This window comes from Abramis brama (assembly GCF_963993115.1).
Source record: "Abramis brama genome assembly, chromosome: 12".
NCBI classification, from domain to species: domain Eukaryota; kingdom Metazoa; phylum Chordata; class Actinopteri; order Cypriniformes; family Leuciscidae; genus Abramis; species Abramis brama.
This window is the reverse complement of record NC_139974.1, coordinates 38,723,369-38,738,692: the sequence shown is the minus strand read 5'-3', so window position 1 is coordinate 38,738,692 and position 15,324 is coordinate 38,723,369. Positions and strand designations below refer to the sequence as shown.

Here is a 15,324-nt window from a genome sequence, read left to right as displayed (position 1 = left end):
TCTGCTTGTTTGAATGCGCTGCATAATGGACTTCAGCACCTTGGAAATTGTGTGCTAAACATTGGTCTTGGATTCCAAAATAATGATATTAACTTGTAAATAACTGAAAGTGGTGAAAAAAATAACTACTATAGTTATGTCTGAAGGTTTGGTTTAGATGATGGTGAGATGAAAATTAGAGGTGAATGAAATCCCTTGAAACTTATTTGTTTACTATTGTATCTAGTTGTCCAATGTGTGTGTGTGTGTGTGTGTGTGTGTGTGTGTGTGTGTGTGTGAGTGTATGAGTGTGTGTCTGAATGGGTGCAACTTTGATCAATTTATTGCATTTATAATCCATGATTTAGAGGGTGTGTGTGTGTGTGTGTGTGTGTGTGTGCGTGCGGGTTAGTGCGTGTGCGTGAGTGTGTGTGTGTGTGTGTGTGTGTGTGTGCGCAGGTTTGGCTATATTTATGAGGTCCAATTGTCCTCACTTATATATAATTATTATATGGAATATATCCTCACTAGTTAAAAATTGTTCAAAATATGTTTTTATTTGAATCTAGTGTTTTGCACATGTTTCTGTGTTTGGTCGGTTTAGGGTTAGGCGATAGAACGTCTTTAAAGCGTTAGTTCACCCAAAAATGAAAATTCTGTCAGTAATTACTCACCCTCATGTTGTTCCAACCCCGTAAGACTTTCGTTCATCTTCAAAACACAAATTAAGATATTTTTGATTAAATCTGAGAGCTGTCTCACTCCTCCATAGGCTTCTATGGGATCGAAACTTGCCGACCCAGAAAAGTTAGTATTCAACTAACAGTTTATTCAACTCTTCATTTTCTTCTGTGTGTTTCTCTGAGTGAGTTCACGTAGTGTAACAGCGCAGCACTTCTGGGTTGTACGTCAGAACGGAGGCTCACTATTGGCCGACGCTGGTCATGTGTATGATGCTGGCCAATAGTGAGCCTCCGTTCTGATGTACAACCCAGAAGCGCTGCGCTGTTACACTACGTGAACTCACTCAGAGACACACACAGAAGAAAATCAATAGTTGAATAAAGTCGTTATCTTTGTTTGTTTTTTTGCGCACAAAAAGTATTCTCGTCGCTTGATAAACTTATGGTTGAGCCACTGTAGTCACTTGGACTATTTTAAACATTGTCTTTACTAACTTCTCTGGGTCGGCAAGTTTCGATCCCATAGAAGCCTATGGAGTGATCCAGCTCTCAGATTTAATAAAAAAAATATCTTAATTTGTGTTCCGAAGATGAATGAAAGTCTTACGGGGTTGGAACAACATGAGGGTGAGTAATCACTGACAGAATTTTCATTTTTGGGTGAACGAACCCTTTAACCTGATGTAAAATCAGTGGGAGTTGATGCAATGTCCTCCCTAATATAGTGAAACGTGTGTGTGTGTGTGTGTGTGTGTGTGTGTGTGTGTTTGTGTTTGTGTTGTGTTTCAGGCACATGGGAAGTGGTGGAGAGAGAGAGGGAATGAGTGTCTGCACACTTCTAAGAATGAGATTTGTCTGGATGTTTAGCCTGTAGATGGCAGGAGTGTCCTTCTGCAGTGCAATCACCCAGTCTTAGATCTCACATTCACTGACAAATATCTTACAAAGATGCCTTTCGTAGGAAATAATTATGATGATAATACTAATGCTAGGCTGGTAGAGTAAACCAAGATTATGTTGGCCTCAAGATTTTCAATAAAATAGTTAGTTACACAAGGACCCAAGAACTCAATAAAATTAAATGATGAACAACTGTACAGAATATTGGACTGAATTAAACATGGAATAGTTTAACAGAAGCCTTTAGATGGTGAATGTCTTCCCATCATAATATTATTATGTAAACATTTAAGCAGTAAACTCATCTGTGTATATGTGTGTGGCCAATGGATTCTTTGATGAGAATACATTAAAATATGAAGCTAATTTTACAATAAAAAATAAAAAAAAAACAATAAAAAAAACAAAAAAACAATAAGCCATGCAAATGAAACATTTGCATATGTATGCACTACTGCCAAATTCCTTTTTTAAAATCTTTGCTGGGGGAAAAAGCATCTTAAACAAGCCTAAGCTGGTTTTCATCTAATTCAAATGCTTAAAACATCTTTAAAAACCATCCAATAGACCAGCTTGCCCATATTAGGAGCTCAGAGTTTTCCCCCCCATCACAGCAGCTGTGTCCCATTCATTCACTCATAAATGTATCTCGACACTAAATGTTTTATTTGAGCAATTATGAAAGAGTGAGATCACACAGTTAAGCCACTGAATAGCAGTGAATAGGAGTCGGTGAGCGAGATCACAGCGCACAGAGTTTGGCCCCTTTTGGCGAGATGGTTGAGTCCTCGTCAAGGTTGCTGTGGGATCCCAGCATCACCGTTCACTTCGAGCCACACCGCGATCCGCTCCGCTTCTGGCTGAGGGAGAGAACAACTACCTTCATGTGAACATGAGCATAGATGACACAGAGGGGCACAGCGTCACATCCACGGGATTCCTGACCGTTTTCAAGAGAGGATGTATTAGATGTGGTCCGGTGGACTCCCAAGCAAAGAAAATAATGGGGATTAAAACTGGAGTTACATTTTGGAATCTGATATTTTTTATGATGGTCACATGCGTGCGAGGTAAGTCGACAGTCTCGAGGAGTTATTCGAAGGTTTTGCATCAGTGTATATGGATGGGAACGAGCTTGGAGTGGATGTAGAGAGAGGAGAGCCAAGCGTGCAGCAGAATGCTTGAGAATAAAAGCGCGTTTACTCAATGCAGGCATTGAGCGAGGACTCAATAAATATTCTTGCAGTATGCTCGAGCGGATACGTGAGTTGCTTGTGGCCATTAAATGATGGATCACAAAGTAATATATGGGGCGTAGAGCTGATTTAGATATGCATACAGGGTGGTTTCATATAAACACTATTAGGAAACAGCTAATTATGGGGAATCTCAAATGAACGCGTGTAATTTTCGGGTAACGCAGCTCGATTGGTCGGGAATGGAAATAGAATCACGATTCCTTTTGGTGTAGTAGAGATACAGCCAAACAAAATGCACCATTAACACGTCTATAAGTAGTCAAGAACTGGCTGGATAACGCGTGACACGAAGATTTCGACCTTACACTTGTCAATCTCGCGATGGGATTGACGCGTCTGGACGCCTATTGATCAGCCTTGATTTCGGGGGATTTAACTGTTGCACGGCGTCTCCATATAGGCTACATGATACGCATATAGGTTTGAAACACCCTTTCAATGGATTTATTTGGAGGAGGCTTGGTGTGAGCTCTCATCTAGCCTATCTCTGTGGGAAATGAAATATACAGGGCTTTTAGAAAAGAAGTTTTAGAAACCTGCAGAATGTTTTATCTTAGGTTTCTGGTTTCGAAAAAAACATTTGCAGTTTGATTGAATTTAGTAGGGTGGAGGCAAAGCCCTGGGCAGCACTTCTGCCTGATGTGTCTTGGTCATTACCACCTGCCTAGCATTTTAATTTGCATCAGAGCTGATTCATCTGATGCTAAACGGCTTGTAGGAATAGGACCGCCACCTTATAAGTAATAAATTAAATTAACTCATTATTTTATAGATTTAAACAACAGTTTGATTTTTGATTTTTTTTCGATATTCTTACTATATCTAATGCTTTAGCGCATCAAGTATGACGTCACGCGGAGTGAAATGGTACTGAAATGGGCTTGATGTGTTTCCTAGTTGGAGAGATGCGGACAAACAGCAGTGGGTTACCAGTGGCCGTAAAGTGTGCGAGATGCAGTCTTGTTTGCTGATAACCCGTCGCGTGGTGGCAGTGTGACGAGATCCCGAGGATAATTAATGCGATCTAGACCTCATATCACTGCCTTACTGAGAGAGAGAGAGAGAGAGAGAGAGAGAGAGAGAGTGCTATCCAGTGAGTCATTATGACCTACAGTTGTTTGATGTACTTAAATAAATAAATAATAAATAAATACATACATAAAGGTATGGCACGAAGACACATTAGACCTTAATTCATAAATAAGCAACATCTAGAGCCTAAGATGGTTTGCTGGTGGTTTAAGATGGTCTTGCTGGTCTCCTAGCCTGTCCAAACTGGTTGGCGTGCCTAAACTCCCTTTTAAACCAGCAAACGAGTCCAAGACCATTTTACACTGGTTTAAGCATGTTTCCACCCAGCAGGGATGTGCACAGTAGATATATGCTTGATGGTTTAACATCAGCAGGCTTTATGACTAAACTTAATTATGAACATATTTTTCTACTGATGCTGAATTAAAAACTCACTGACCTAAACGCCAGTTGCTCCACAGGAGTCCAGGTGGTAGATTCATATACATGTAATCTCTACTCATATTACTCTACTAATATTTTAATGAATTATCACAAACATGGCATATGGGACATTACGGTTGAAGATAGATAATGCACGGGCCATATCTAGGAGATAAATTCGGTACAGACAATTTTTTGCTTTTTAAGATCTACCAACGACAACCTAAAATTTTAGTTTGCAGCTTAAACAACACGAAGATGAAATCGAAGGAAAAAACGGACTGACTGTCAAATAATGGATGCATATGTTCTCATTAACAGTCTTGTTTAAGTCTTGTTTATTTATGCCATAAATAATTTCACAAAACAGCACTGCTCTTTCAGTTTGTTTACTCTGAAAGGTTGCTTAATAAATCAGAATTTATTGGGAAAACTAATATACGAGTCTAAGGCTGCTGTGATGTCAACCTGCCTAGTTTGCTTGGCTTTTCGATCTCACTCATTTCAAATTAGTTGCCATAAACTGACCACAGATCAGCAGCTAGAAGCCAAACGTCTACTCAGTGGTTAACATACGGACAAGTCCTGAGGGGACAGATTAATAGCTGGAAGAGGCATCCTACTTGGGAGCAGTGCCCTATCTTACAAGTGTAAAATCCAGCATGTTACAGTTTGCCGCTGTGTAACACTGCCTCTTCTCTGGCTCGCCTCAATGAGGCTTTTAATCTCCATGAGCAAAGCATGGCTGTTGAAGAGCCAGGTGCAGAGCAGGGTCATTAAAGTCCCCAGATGTCTGCAGTCTCATAGATTTTAGGAACTACAAAAAGCATGGTTTAAGGTTGTTTGTGTGAGTATGCACCGCTTACAGGATGATTTCTTGCATGTGTGAGGCTTGTTGTGTAACGTTTCTGTAGCGTCTCCCGTCAATTGACAAATGGCTCACTGCCCTCAGGTTAGAATTAAGTCTCTAGGGAAATTGAGCAACCTTGATAAAATGGATCCAATTAAATGGTTTCTGTTTGTCAGTGGACATGTGAAATGAACATAATGGGTCATGAATACCTCATCTGAAGGGAATATGTTAAACCGGATTGAAGGGGGATCAGTCGAGATCCGTGCTTCTGCTGCAGACGTACTGTTGCTACCTGGACATGCATCACCTTTTCTCGAATCGTTCGGGAGTTCGAGTGATTCTCTCACAGTAACAAAGTGTTGCATGAACGCTCAGTGGATCACCCATAGTTTTCCCTGGACGTATTTATGTTCTTCTCCTTAATAGCTCCTGGTGATCAGCGTTGCATTAGTCATAAACAAATACTCACACCTACTTTGGTCTCTCTTGACTACATTTGAAGTGTTAAACAGCTTGCAGTACAAAAAAACAAAAACACAAAACACAAAGACATTGACAGATGGATGGCTTTTCAGAAGGGATGATGTTTTAAGAGAAAGGTCTCATAAAAACCTGTGATGTTGGGTTTTGTGGTTATTTAAAAAAAAAAAAAAAAATTGCAGTGTAAACAGGGTCTAAAAACTAACATTTTACCAAACTTTGCCTGTAACATGGTGAGTGCATACAGACCATAAATATTTATTGCTCTAATTAAATAATAATAAAATCAATAAACATGATACCAAACCTGCTAATATTGAATTAATTTACAGATCTCAAAAATATATTAGCGATATGAAACTGTGCATTACCTTTGCATTCGTTTGCAAAGGTAAAAAAGAATCGTTTGCATTCTTTTTGAATTAGAAATAATAATATATGAGTGACTCATTGAATCGTTCAGTCAAACGATTCTGGAATCCATTCTGGAATGAAACAAGTGAATCATTGAATCATTCACTGAACCAGTAGGGTAGGAAATATTTATTTTTTATAAACACTTTTTGTTATACTGGTTGAAACTCTCTTCACATCCTGATGGCATTCAATAATAGAAGTGGTCTAAATATTAAAACAGTGCATTTAAAAAAGTGTTTGGATCAACCGTAACAGCTTGTTATTGTTAGCCTCTTTAAAATATTGCTTATCCTACCCTACCTTTAAGTGCTGGTTATTCATTTTGGTGACTTAATAATAAAAAAATATGGAATGTTGCATTTCCTTGTAAAAATTACCAGCTGTTTTATTGCCTTGCTAGTTTTTCTCTTGCATTTGATGCTTGGTGGTGTGCATGGTGTATATAACCAGCCTCATTTTGCTTTTTAATTATTGTGTGTCTAGAGAAATAACCTGAAATCCCCAAAGGTCACACTGCAGAAAAACATAATTTTGGGGTACACCATTAAGGAAATTCAGATTCAAGCCAATCACACAGAATTCCCATGCATTTCATTAGTGAATTATGCATGGGATTGTCAGACGATGTTAATGTTGCTAACTGCCAACCCCAGCGTTATACCCAGCTACCAAAAAAAAAAAGTGTTCTAGAAAGGTTTTGTGAACGTCTCCCATTATGCTCTCTGAACATTCAAAACGTCCAGCTTTTTAAACGTTTTAAAAATATTTTTTTCTTTCTTGATTATGCAAACATTCCATTTCATGAATTTGCAAACAATATAGGAATGTTACTTTTGAAGGTCCTCTCAACATTTAAAAAAAAAAAAAAAAAAAAAAGTTCTATCAACATTACTGAAATAATGTTAGCCAGAACATTAGCCAAATTTCTGAGAACGTTCCCTGTTAGCTGGGTATTTATCACATGAGTGTGCCATTACAAAAATGCGTGTGCACATCCAATGCATACTAGATAGATAGATAGATAGATAGATAGATAGATAGATAGATAGATAGATAGATAGATAGATAGATAGATCAGGTCAGTCAGTCCTATTATTCCATCTACATACCAGCAGCATTCATGCCAGGCAGCTTCCACGGTGGTCTTGTATCTTGAGTGTAGGTTATTAGGGGCCAGCAGGGGGCACTAACAATTTCATTAGTGTGATCTATGGTCTCGATTACCACCTTTTCAGCCATAGCTTGTTATAAAGTGTCAAGGAAGAGAATAACAAAAGGCTCTGTCCACAAACTAGATGATGTTCAGAGTACTGACACACAATGCTAGGCTACATGAGTGATGGCTGAGTCGCGACCTCATTACATGTAAAGGGCTTTCAGTGCATGAAGTACTTCACAAGTACACACAAGCGCACAGTGATTCATACAATGATTTTATTTTGACCCAGAAGAACTGATTTTCTTTAATAGAGGCTATTAAACGGTGTATAAAAGCAGTCTCGCTGTCTCTCAGCAAGGACTGAATCAATTTCTCAGTGTTGATCCAGTGCAATTATTTTATTTTTTTTAAGAATGAAGCACTGTTGCAGCATATACAGCCACACTGAGGCATTTCCGATGACCTTAGAAGAGTGTAAGGCTTCCAGGGAGACAGCTGTGTTGGAAACATGCTCTGATTGGAGCCCTGTGTGTCATGAAGGCTCAGGTGCAGAGGTGTGGAGCTGTCTATTTTAGCAATTCATTCTCAACACTACCTGTTGTGACAGAGTTGCTCAGTCCATACACACCTATCAACATTCACAAACACATTTACAAACTGCTAGTGCAGCCGCAGTGTCAAAAAAAGAGAAAAGCTGTGTTTGTTTTCATCACGCTGGAATACATCTGTACTACTGCAGTATTCAGCAGATGCTTGCTTTTCAGAGGTTTAAGGAGCGCTGTATTCAACAGTGGACAGTATTTTTACTCTGTTTATGTACTCTGAAATCAGAACACTATCAAAGTATTTCATTTTGGGAAACTTTCACTTTACTACATTCAAAACCATTATAGGTTTATCAGGGTTGGGCCCCATTCAGAATTAAATTTTTATTTTTAATGATTTTTGTATTTCAATTAAATTCCTTAATTTGAATTCAATTTGACCTCAGTTCAAATTAAGTTTATGCTCAAACAGGATGCAGATATGCAATATGAAGTTGAATGTAAGGAAAAGTCAGATAGCAGTGTTTGTAAAGACTTTGATGTTAGCTTGACAGAGCCTTGTTTGAAAGTTAAAATAGTTAAAAAAGTGTAATAGGCCAAACAAAATGATTAGATGGATGGATGGATGGATGGATGGATGGATAGATAGATAGATAGATAGATAGATAGATAGATAGATAGATAGATAGATAGATAGATAGATAGATAGATAGATAGATAGATTTTAGTACATGCAAAAGTAAATACTTTTTCTACATTTACTCAAATAGAAATTTAAAAGCAATACTTTTATTGGAAATGTTTGACCAGGGTGCTGTAGTTGTTCTTTAACTAAATGTCAACCACTGGCTATATTCAAAAGCAATGGGTTGAATACCTTAATTAGATCCAATAAATCCACGTTTATGTTTCTGTACAGTGCTATTTTTACCAGAAGACTGGCACATTTCCTAGAGATGTTGGACCTAGACCTCTGCCCTCCATGAAGACAGTACAGAGCCAGACCTTTTTGGGTCAACTTCTGTGAATGAAGAAATGACATCAAAGTCTATTCTGAAGTGCATTGGCTTGACAGAGAGGAGTCACATGTCCCTCAACGACAGCCAATGGCAATGATTCAGGGGAGGCGGGAGCGTGTGGCGTTACACGATTGACCTTTTGCCTTGTGAATTCGCGAGCAGGTCGCATGCGCCGTGGCTTTCTCGTTCGATTCTTTCCGCCTCATTGTTCTCAGCCGAGATGCGTTTAGTACAGTCAGTGAGATATTTGCAGCCTCATTGTTTCACAAGCGAGGCTTGTTTGTGACCGCCGCTCATGGTGGGCCTCTTGTTTGAGGGGAAAATGGTTGTCAGTACGATCTGGGTTCCCTGGAATCGAGGCTGCCTCATGCCGAGCTTCTCTGCCAATTTCCTCAAAGCTCATTTACTCTTTTCTCCCTCCAGTTCCCCACACATATGTTGTTTCCCTTTCATAGACAGCAGATATAAATAATAACTCTTTTGAGTTCGCCTCAAATACCTCAGGAGTGATATTTTTGTAGCAGCCGTTAATTGAAGAAGAAAGACACGGATACCTGTCGTCGGCTAGAGGACACATCTGGATGAAGATCTGGATGAGGTGACCCCTTGACCTTTCGTTCCTGGGCTTCTGGCTACAGTGGAGGATGCAGCTGCTTGCCATGGTGTCATTATAGATGATTCCATTACTTAATAAACACATTTTTTCACTGCACTGATAATAATATCATAGAGCTTGTGACTATGAAAAAGAGTCAACAGAATGTTGATGCTTTGCTACATTTAAAATAATAGATGCCCCCAAGCGAACAGTAATTCTTAGAAATATATCTCATACTGTCTTATTTAATGAAGCATAAAGAGTTTTTAGCTTCCCCGCTGAACGGGTTTGCTTTATAGCATTGTTATTTTTAGTTTAAGATGCCATTCAGCTGAGTTGTACCACCACAATAACCTATTTAAACTTGTGCGAAACTAACTGAGTTCATTATATAATGCTCTTCTACTCTGTTCCGGCTCAAATGTCGCTGAATCACTACGCCCCCATAAGTTCATCAGATAACGCAATCTCAGAGCACAATCTAATTAAAATGGCAAACATTTTAAATTAGTACGTGCTATTTTAGGAGCGTGTCCATGCAGTTTGAGATATGCAAAATGCAACTTCATCAGTTTTACCTGGGTCAAAGTCACCTTGAGACAATTTGTTCTAGTCCAGCAAGATTTATAAAACCAAATTCTGAGTTACGGCCCTTCACTTTACATGGTTGATTGTGCGTGCCGTGAATGTTGATGTTAATCATGCTTATCATAATTAAGATTCATCATCACTGCGCATATTTGGGACTGGTCAAGAGTTCATTCTCACCTAGAATGCTTAATTGCCATCAATGTCACATGCTCTGCATCACATGCTTTAACAATGGTTCATGGCAGGATGATAGTTTTAAAACGAGGTGGCCTTTTAAAATATTACTTTGATCGAATGGGGACTTTTTATAGTCTGCATTGTTGTGAAAAGCTTGGCTTCATGACTTGAACGGTGTGAAACGAGAATGACTTTGTTCCAGCTGTTAGCTGTTTCCCTCAGTACCTGCAGAGAGCTGCAAATCTAATGCGGGAAAAGTTTTGGGAGCACTTTCACTCCACAGAGGAAAGAACAAGCTCTTGTTTCAACAGAATTTATGTGCTTCAATAGGCCGAGTTGGACGGGCTAAGGGAGAGAGTTATAATGACTGTGTTTAATTGCACTATGATTTATTATTGTTGTCTGGCTAAGCTAGCATGCACAAAGCTACTGTGGCATTATTTAAGTGAGGTTTCATAATTAATTATATTATTGGTCTTGTTAACAGGTTTAATGGACTTTTAGTGCTTTAATTACTCTGTGGCTCTGTGTTTGAGAACACACCAGAATACATGTGTCTCAACTATGAGGTCGATCAAGCTAGGGTCGATCAAGCTAGGGTTGTGTTGTAATTATGATGTCAGCACCAGGTTTCTTCGAGACACATCTGTCCGCAGAGCCACAGAGCCAGATGTTGAGCCTTGGCCAGTGTCAAGATGCAGAAACTTAACACATACATTCAATTTATATATTCCAACACTGTTAACTCTAGTATTGGGTAAACGGAAACTTGTGTTGTACTGGTTAGATATGTTTCCCATTAATGTTATTTAAATGTATGTTTTTTTTTTGTCATGCTTTATTGAATTTAATAAAGTCCAGTCCCAAGACCTATTTTTACAGTGCATGAGCATGTGACGTCAAAGGCATCCGACAGGAAAAAAGTCAATTTCACGCCTTTTAAAGTCCTTTAGAAAAAAACCTGTCACTCGTAAAGCATCTACTATATCAAAAAATATAGACTGATATAGACTTGTTGACTGATATAGATTTATTTAGAGTGAATATATTTTAATGCAAACATTTTTAGAATGCATCACATTCCTATATTCTATGGCGACGCATGAAGCTTGTCACATGACACTTCATAGGCGCTGTATTCAAAATATTATTAAAATTGTTAATAGATTGTGAAATTTCTGATATTCACATTTTCAGATAAGTGTAAATACATTTATTTTGTCTTTTAAATACTGTTATAATGATTACGTTTGTTGAACGGTAAGTTATAATGGGCTGTGGGCACCAGCATGTTGTTTCAGGAAAGGAATTTTTCTTTCGGATTTATGCGTAAATTCACCGTCTTCTCCCGGAAAACGCGGAAGTGAGCTTCTGATGAGCTTAGAAAAGGATAGAGTTAACTTTATAATACGATAAGTTTTGTGGTCTGCACCGACTATGATCCGCATATGATCCGCTCTGTACTGTCGTGTCTCTGGACCGGATCTGCGGCCGTTCGCGTGACATTAACGTGAAACCAGACTTCATTCGCCACCAATGGAAAGCATATTGGCGGAAGTGAGAGACTGTAAGTTTTGAACACTTATATCTTCTAAATGCGAATTTTGTCATTGTTTTGGAGCACACTAGCTTATAGATAACAGTAAGACAAACATATTCATAATAAAGGCCAAAAAATTTCAATTTTGAGCGTTAAGGTCCGTTCTCACAGAATGCATTTTTTTTTCTGCCCTACTTTTTCATTTCACACAGATGTGTTTGACAATTGCGCTCGCTTCTTTTGTCTCTTGCATGACATGGCTCGCTTTAGACGCTACTTTTCCATTGTTTTTCTATGTAAACGCGCTAGACAAACATTTTGACCTTTGACACAGCTTTCTAAAAACATGGCGCTTGTGTTAAAGTAAGTTGAACTTTTAAAAACACATTTCTATCATTCCACTGTCCTGCGTCTCATGTTTAAAAAATAAATAAATAAATGCCCTCTGTGTGAATGGCCCCTAATTAGATGTCATTTTTCCAATCATAACATAGCTAACGTTACCACAGTGGCTTGGTTGGGTTTGTGTGGTAGGCTACCATTTCATGAGTATCAATAATGTAGCCTATTTATCATGCAATCTGACATCCAAAAAAGCATTGATATCACACAGTCTTTGCTTTCCACCACGATCACTCTGGGATCGTATCGTACAATCTGACAAGCAACAATCGCAAAATAGTCAAGTCAGAACAAATGGCACAGTGTGCACCCGCTTTACATCCCTGTCAGTCAGTGTAATTCCAACAAACGGACAGCACTGCTGTGTTTGATAACACCTAGAGTCTCAGAGCTCAATATCTGCATGTCATAACAACAATAGAGGAATCACACGCCAACACAAGCTCATATGCACGTCTGAAGGCATAGGGTTTCGCTGCTAGTTAGCGGGAAGACACAACTCCCTCTAATTAACTAGAGAACATTTGACATTTTTCAGAAGTTCAAGACAGGTGTAGTTAGGGTGACCATATTCCAGGACATGTCCGGCCGGGGTTTCGAGATCGCCCAAAATATCCGGGATACGGCTTTTGCTTTATCGTCGCCATTCATTTTGTTTACATGCACACCTTTTGATTCAGTAGGACTGAATTAATTCCGATTGGTGAATCTGAATGTAGTGTTTACATGAACGCTAAACAAGTGATCGGTTGATGTGCGTTTTAGCATTGCTAAGAAAATTCCTGTGTTTTCGTCTCGATCGGGATCCGTGTGAAGCGGAATGCATGACCTGCAAAGCTGGCACGTACGTGTCAGTGTCAAATAATGTAATAATGTAAACATAATGAATGGTGACTGGTTAAACAGGACGTATGGTCACCCTAGGTGTAATTAATTCTGGTGGATGCATAAAGTAAAGGGCTGCACTGTAAGTATTTTTTGTAATAAGAGATTTTTTCTATTCCAGTTGCGCGGTACTCATACCATCTCCTTTTCCCTCCAGCTGACCTGTAGTGACATTTGGCATTTCTGAAATTACTTTGCTGATACGACCAATAATTAGGAATGAAAAATACTGTGTTTAAATTTTCTAAGAGGCTCTTTGGCTAATTGGCTTTTGGTTGCAGTGCAGTTTTGACAGGAACTGGTGCTCTTAATAAAACCCACCAAAAGATTTCTGTAATAATTTGATTTCTGGTGATGAAAGGAAGTCACGTCTGTGGTCTTATTAAAGTTTCCTCGGATCAGGTCCTCTTCAAGTCAAGACGCAGAGGATCTGTCTGTCCTCCGACGCTTTACATTGTTTCTCACACCCAAGGAAATTAGGGCAGTTCTGGAAATCACACGTGTGAAGTGAAAGGTGTAATTTGACCTATTATTTACATTAATTTGTGACTTTTCCCAAGTATGCGAGTTTAGTTGCTTCACACCACCACAGACTGTTATTATCTATTAAGAATGTACTTTACAGGGCTGTGCAGCTGCTCATTATTACTTATCGTGACATAATTATAATCTGCACACAAAGTAGCAATTGATACCACTTAATTGGATCTATTTAAACATTAACTAGATCTTAATGTCAGATATAAAATATCTCTGAATTATACATTTGAATTTAGCGACTAACTTTAAGGCCTGTTCAAAGCAAGTCAAACACAAAAATATAAAATAAATCTTAAACCATGCAGAATTTCTACAAAACTTTGCCTCAAAGTGAATGCATTAAGATGGGGAAACTAATCTTAATCTCATGATATATGGTTTATTCTGTTTGCACAATCATATTTGTTTTGAATTAAATTATTTGATGTATTTTTAAAAGGATGTTACCAGTAATGCTTTAGGTATTGAGGAATAGTACATTGTTGTGTCAGTAGGCGGCGTCAAGTGACCTTTAGGAGTGAATCATTGAGTGATTCATTCAACCGAATTGTTTGAAAGCATTGATTCATTCAGGAAAGTCAGAGGCCTTGCCCTAAATGGCACATTTCACATGCACAATGACCTCCAGTGAAGTCCACGAGACAGTGTGTCCCATTTGTCAATTTCGGTTTCAGAAAGGTGCTTACGAGAACCCCATTTACGGTTGATATGCGCCTTTGATGCACACTTTTGACCTGAAGCGAGCTCCGCAGAAGACTTCTACCCATAAGTCAAAGCAACGTCACGAAAGTGCGGACCCGTAGAAAGACAGTGAGTGTTTAGGGTGCCATTTGGGACAGGGCCAGAAGCGACTTCATATTCATATTCATATTCATATTCATATTCTGATTCATTAAATCACTGATTCATACAGTGAGTGTCTTTATCAGTGAGTCATTTTATAATTTACTTGATTCTTTTGGAACAGCAGCTTATTAGTCAATGTTAATTCAAAGATACAGGCCTACCTTTTTTTGTTAGTTCATGTTAGTTCATGTTAATTATTTTGCTTATTGTTAAATGTTACAAAGTTTGGATAGCTAAATGAATTATTTTCCATCCAAATGAACCTAATCTCTTAATTAAACAATGGCACCTTGGGACTCTTGGGTGTGAAGGAACCCCTTCAGATTTAAAATCTTGCTGTGCAGAAAATGTGGTAGGATATGCCTTTATTCCTTCATTATCAAACGTGGCACCTTTCACATCTCCATATATCCTTGTGCGAAGGGATGAGGAATATCTCGGAGAGTATCAGGGATTACTTATGTCTTTAAACGCAAATGTCAACCATGCAGAGTCTGCACACTTAATGTTGAATCATGCTGATGTTTTCATTCAAGCCCCCTTACACAAATCTGAAGATATATTGAGCCTTTCCTTTGGGACTTCCAGACCCTAGTTTAAATGTCAAGTGTTCCAGCTGGAGATGGCACACAATGCCTTCAGAGCTGTTGCCTCCTGCTCTCTGTCGTTCCCCTGTATATTTTCCTCCGCTCTTCCACCTTGACTCCGCTCCCTGCCGTCTCAGTATAAGACAGATGTGTTCCAGCTGCGTGATTGCTTTCATACATACAGCAATTCTCAGTGGTAAAGCTCGCTCACTGACACACACACACACACACACACACACACACACACACACACACACACACACACACACACACACACACACACACACACACACACACACACACACACACCAACAGGTTGCTGAAATATTGTGCGAATGCTCACCAGTTGTTTGGCATGCTTGAAGGGTTTTCTTTTTTTCATCTTCTCTTGTATTGATCTAGTCTCCAT

General features: G+C 38.8%; 1 protein-coding gene across 1 annotated transcript in view; it reads left to right on the top strand.

Annotated features, from left to right (window-relative positions):
• Window positions 1-2,454: 2,454 nt before the first annotated feature.
• csmd3b (CUB and Sushi multiple domains 3b) overlaps window positions 2,455-15,324 on the top strand; it is a gene marked incomplete at its 5' end in the record, with an annotated part of 449,682 nt that continues 436,812 nt past the window's right edge. The window contains one exon of the mRNA XM_084131937.1: window positions 2,455-2,632. Coding sequence (XP_083988063.1) covers window positions 2,455-2,632 — 178 coding nt within the window. The remainder of the gene's footprint in view (window positions 2,633-15,324) is intronic.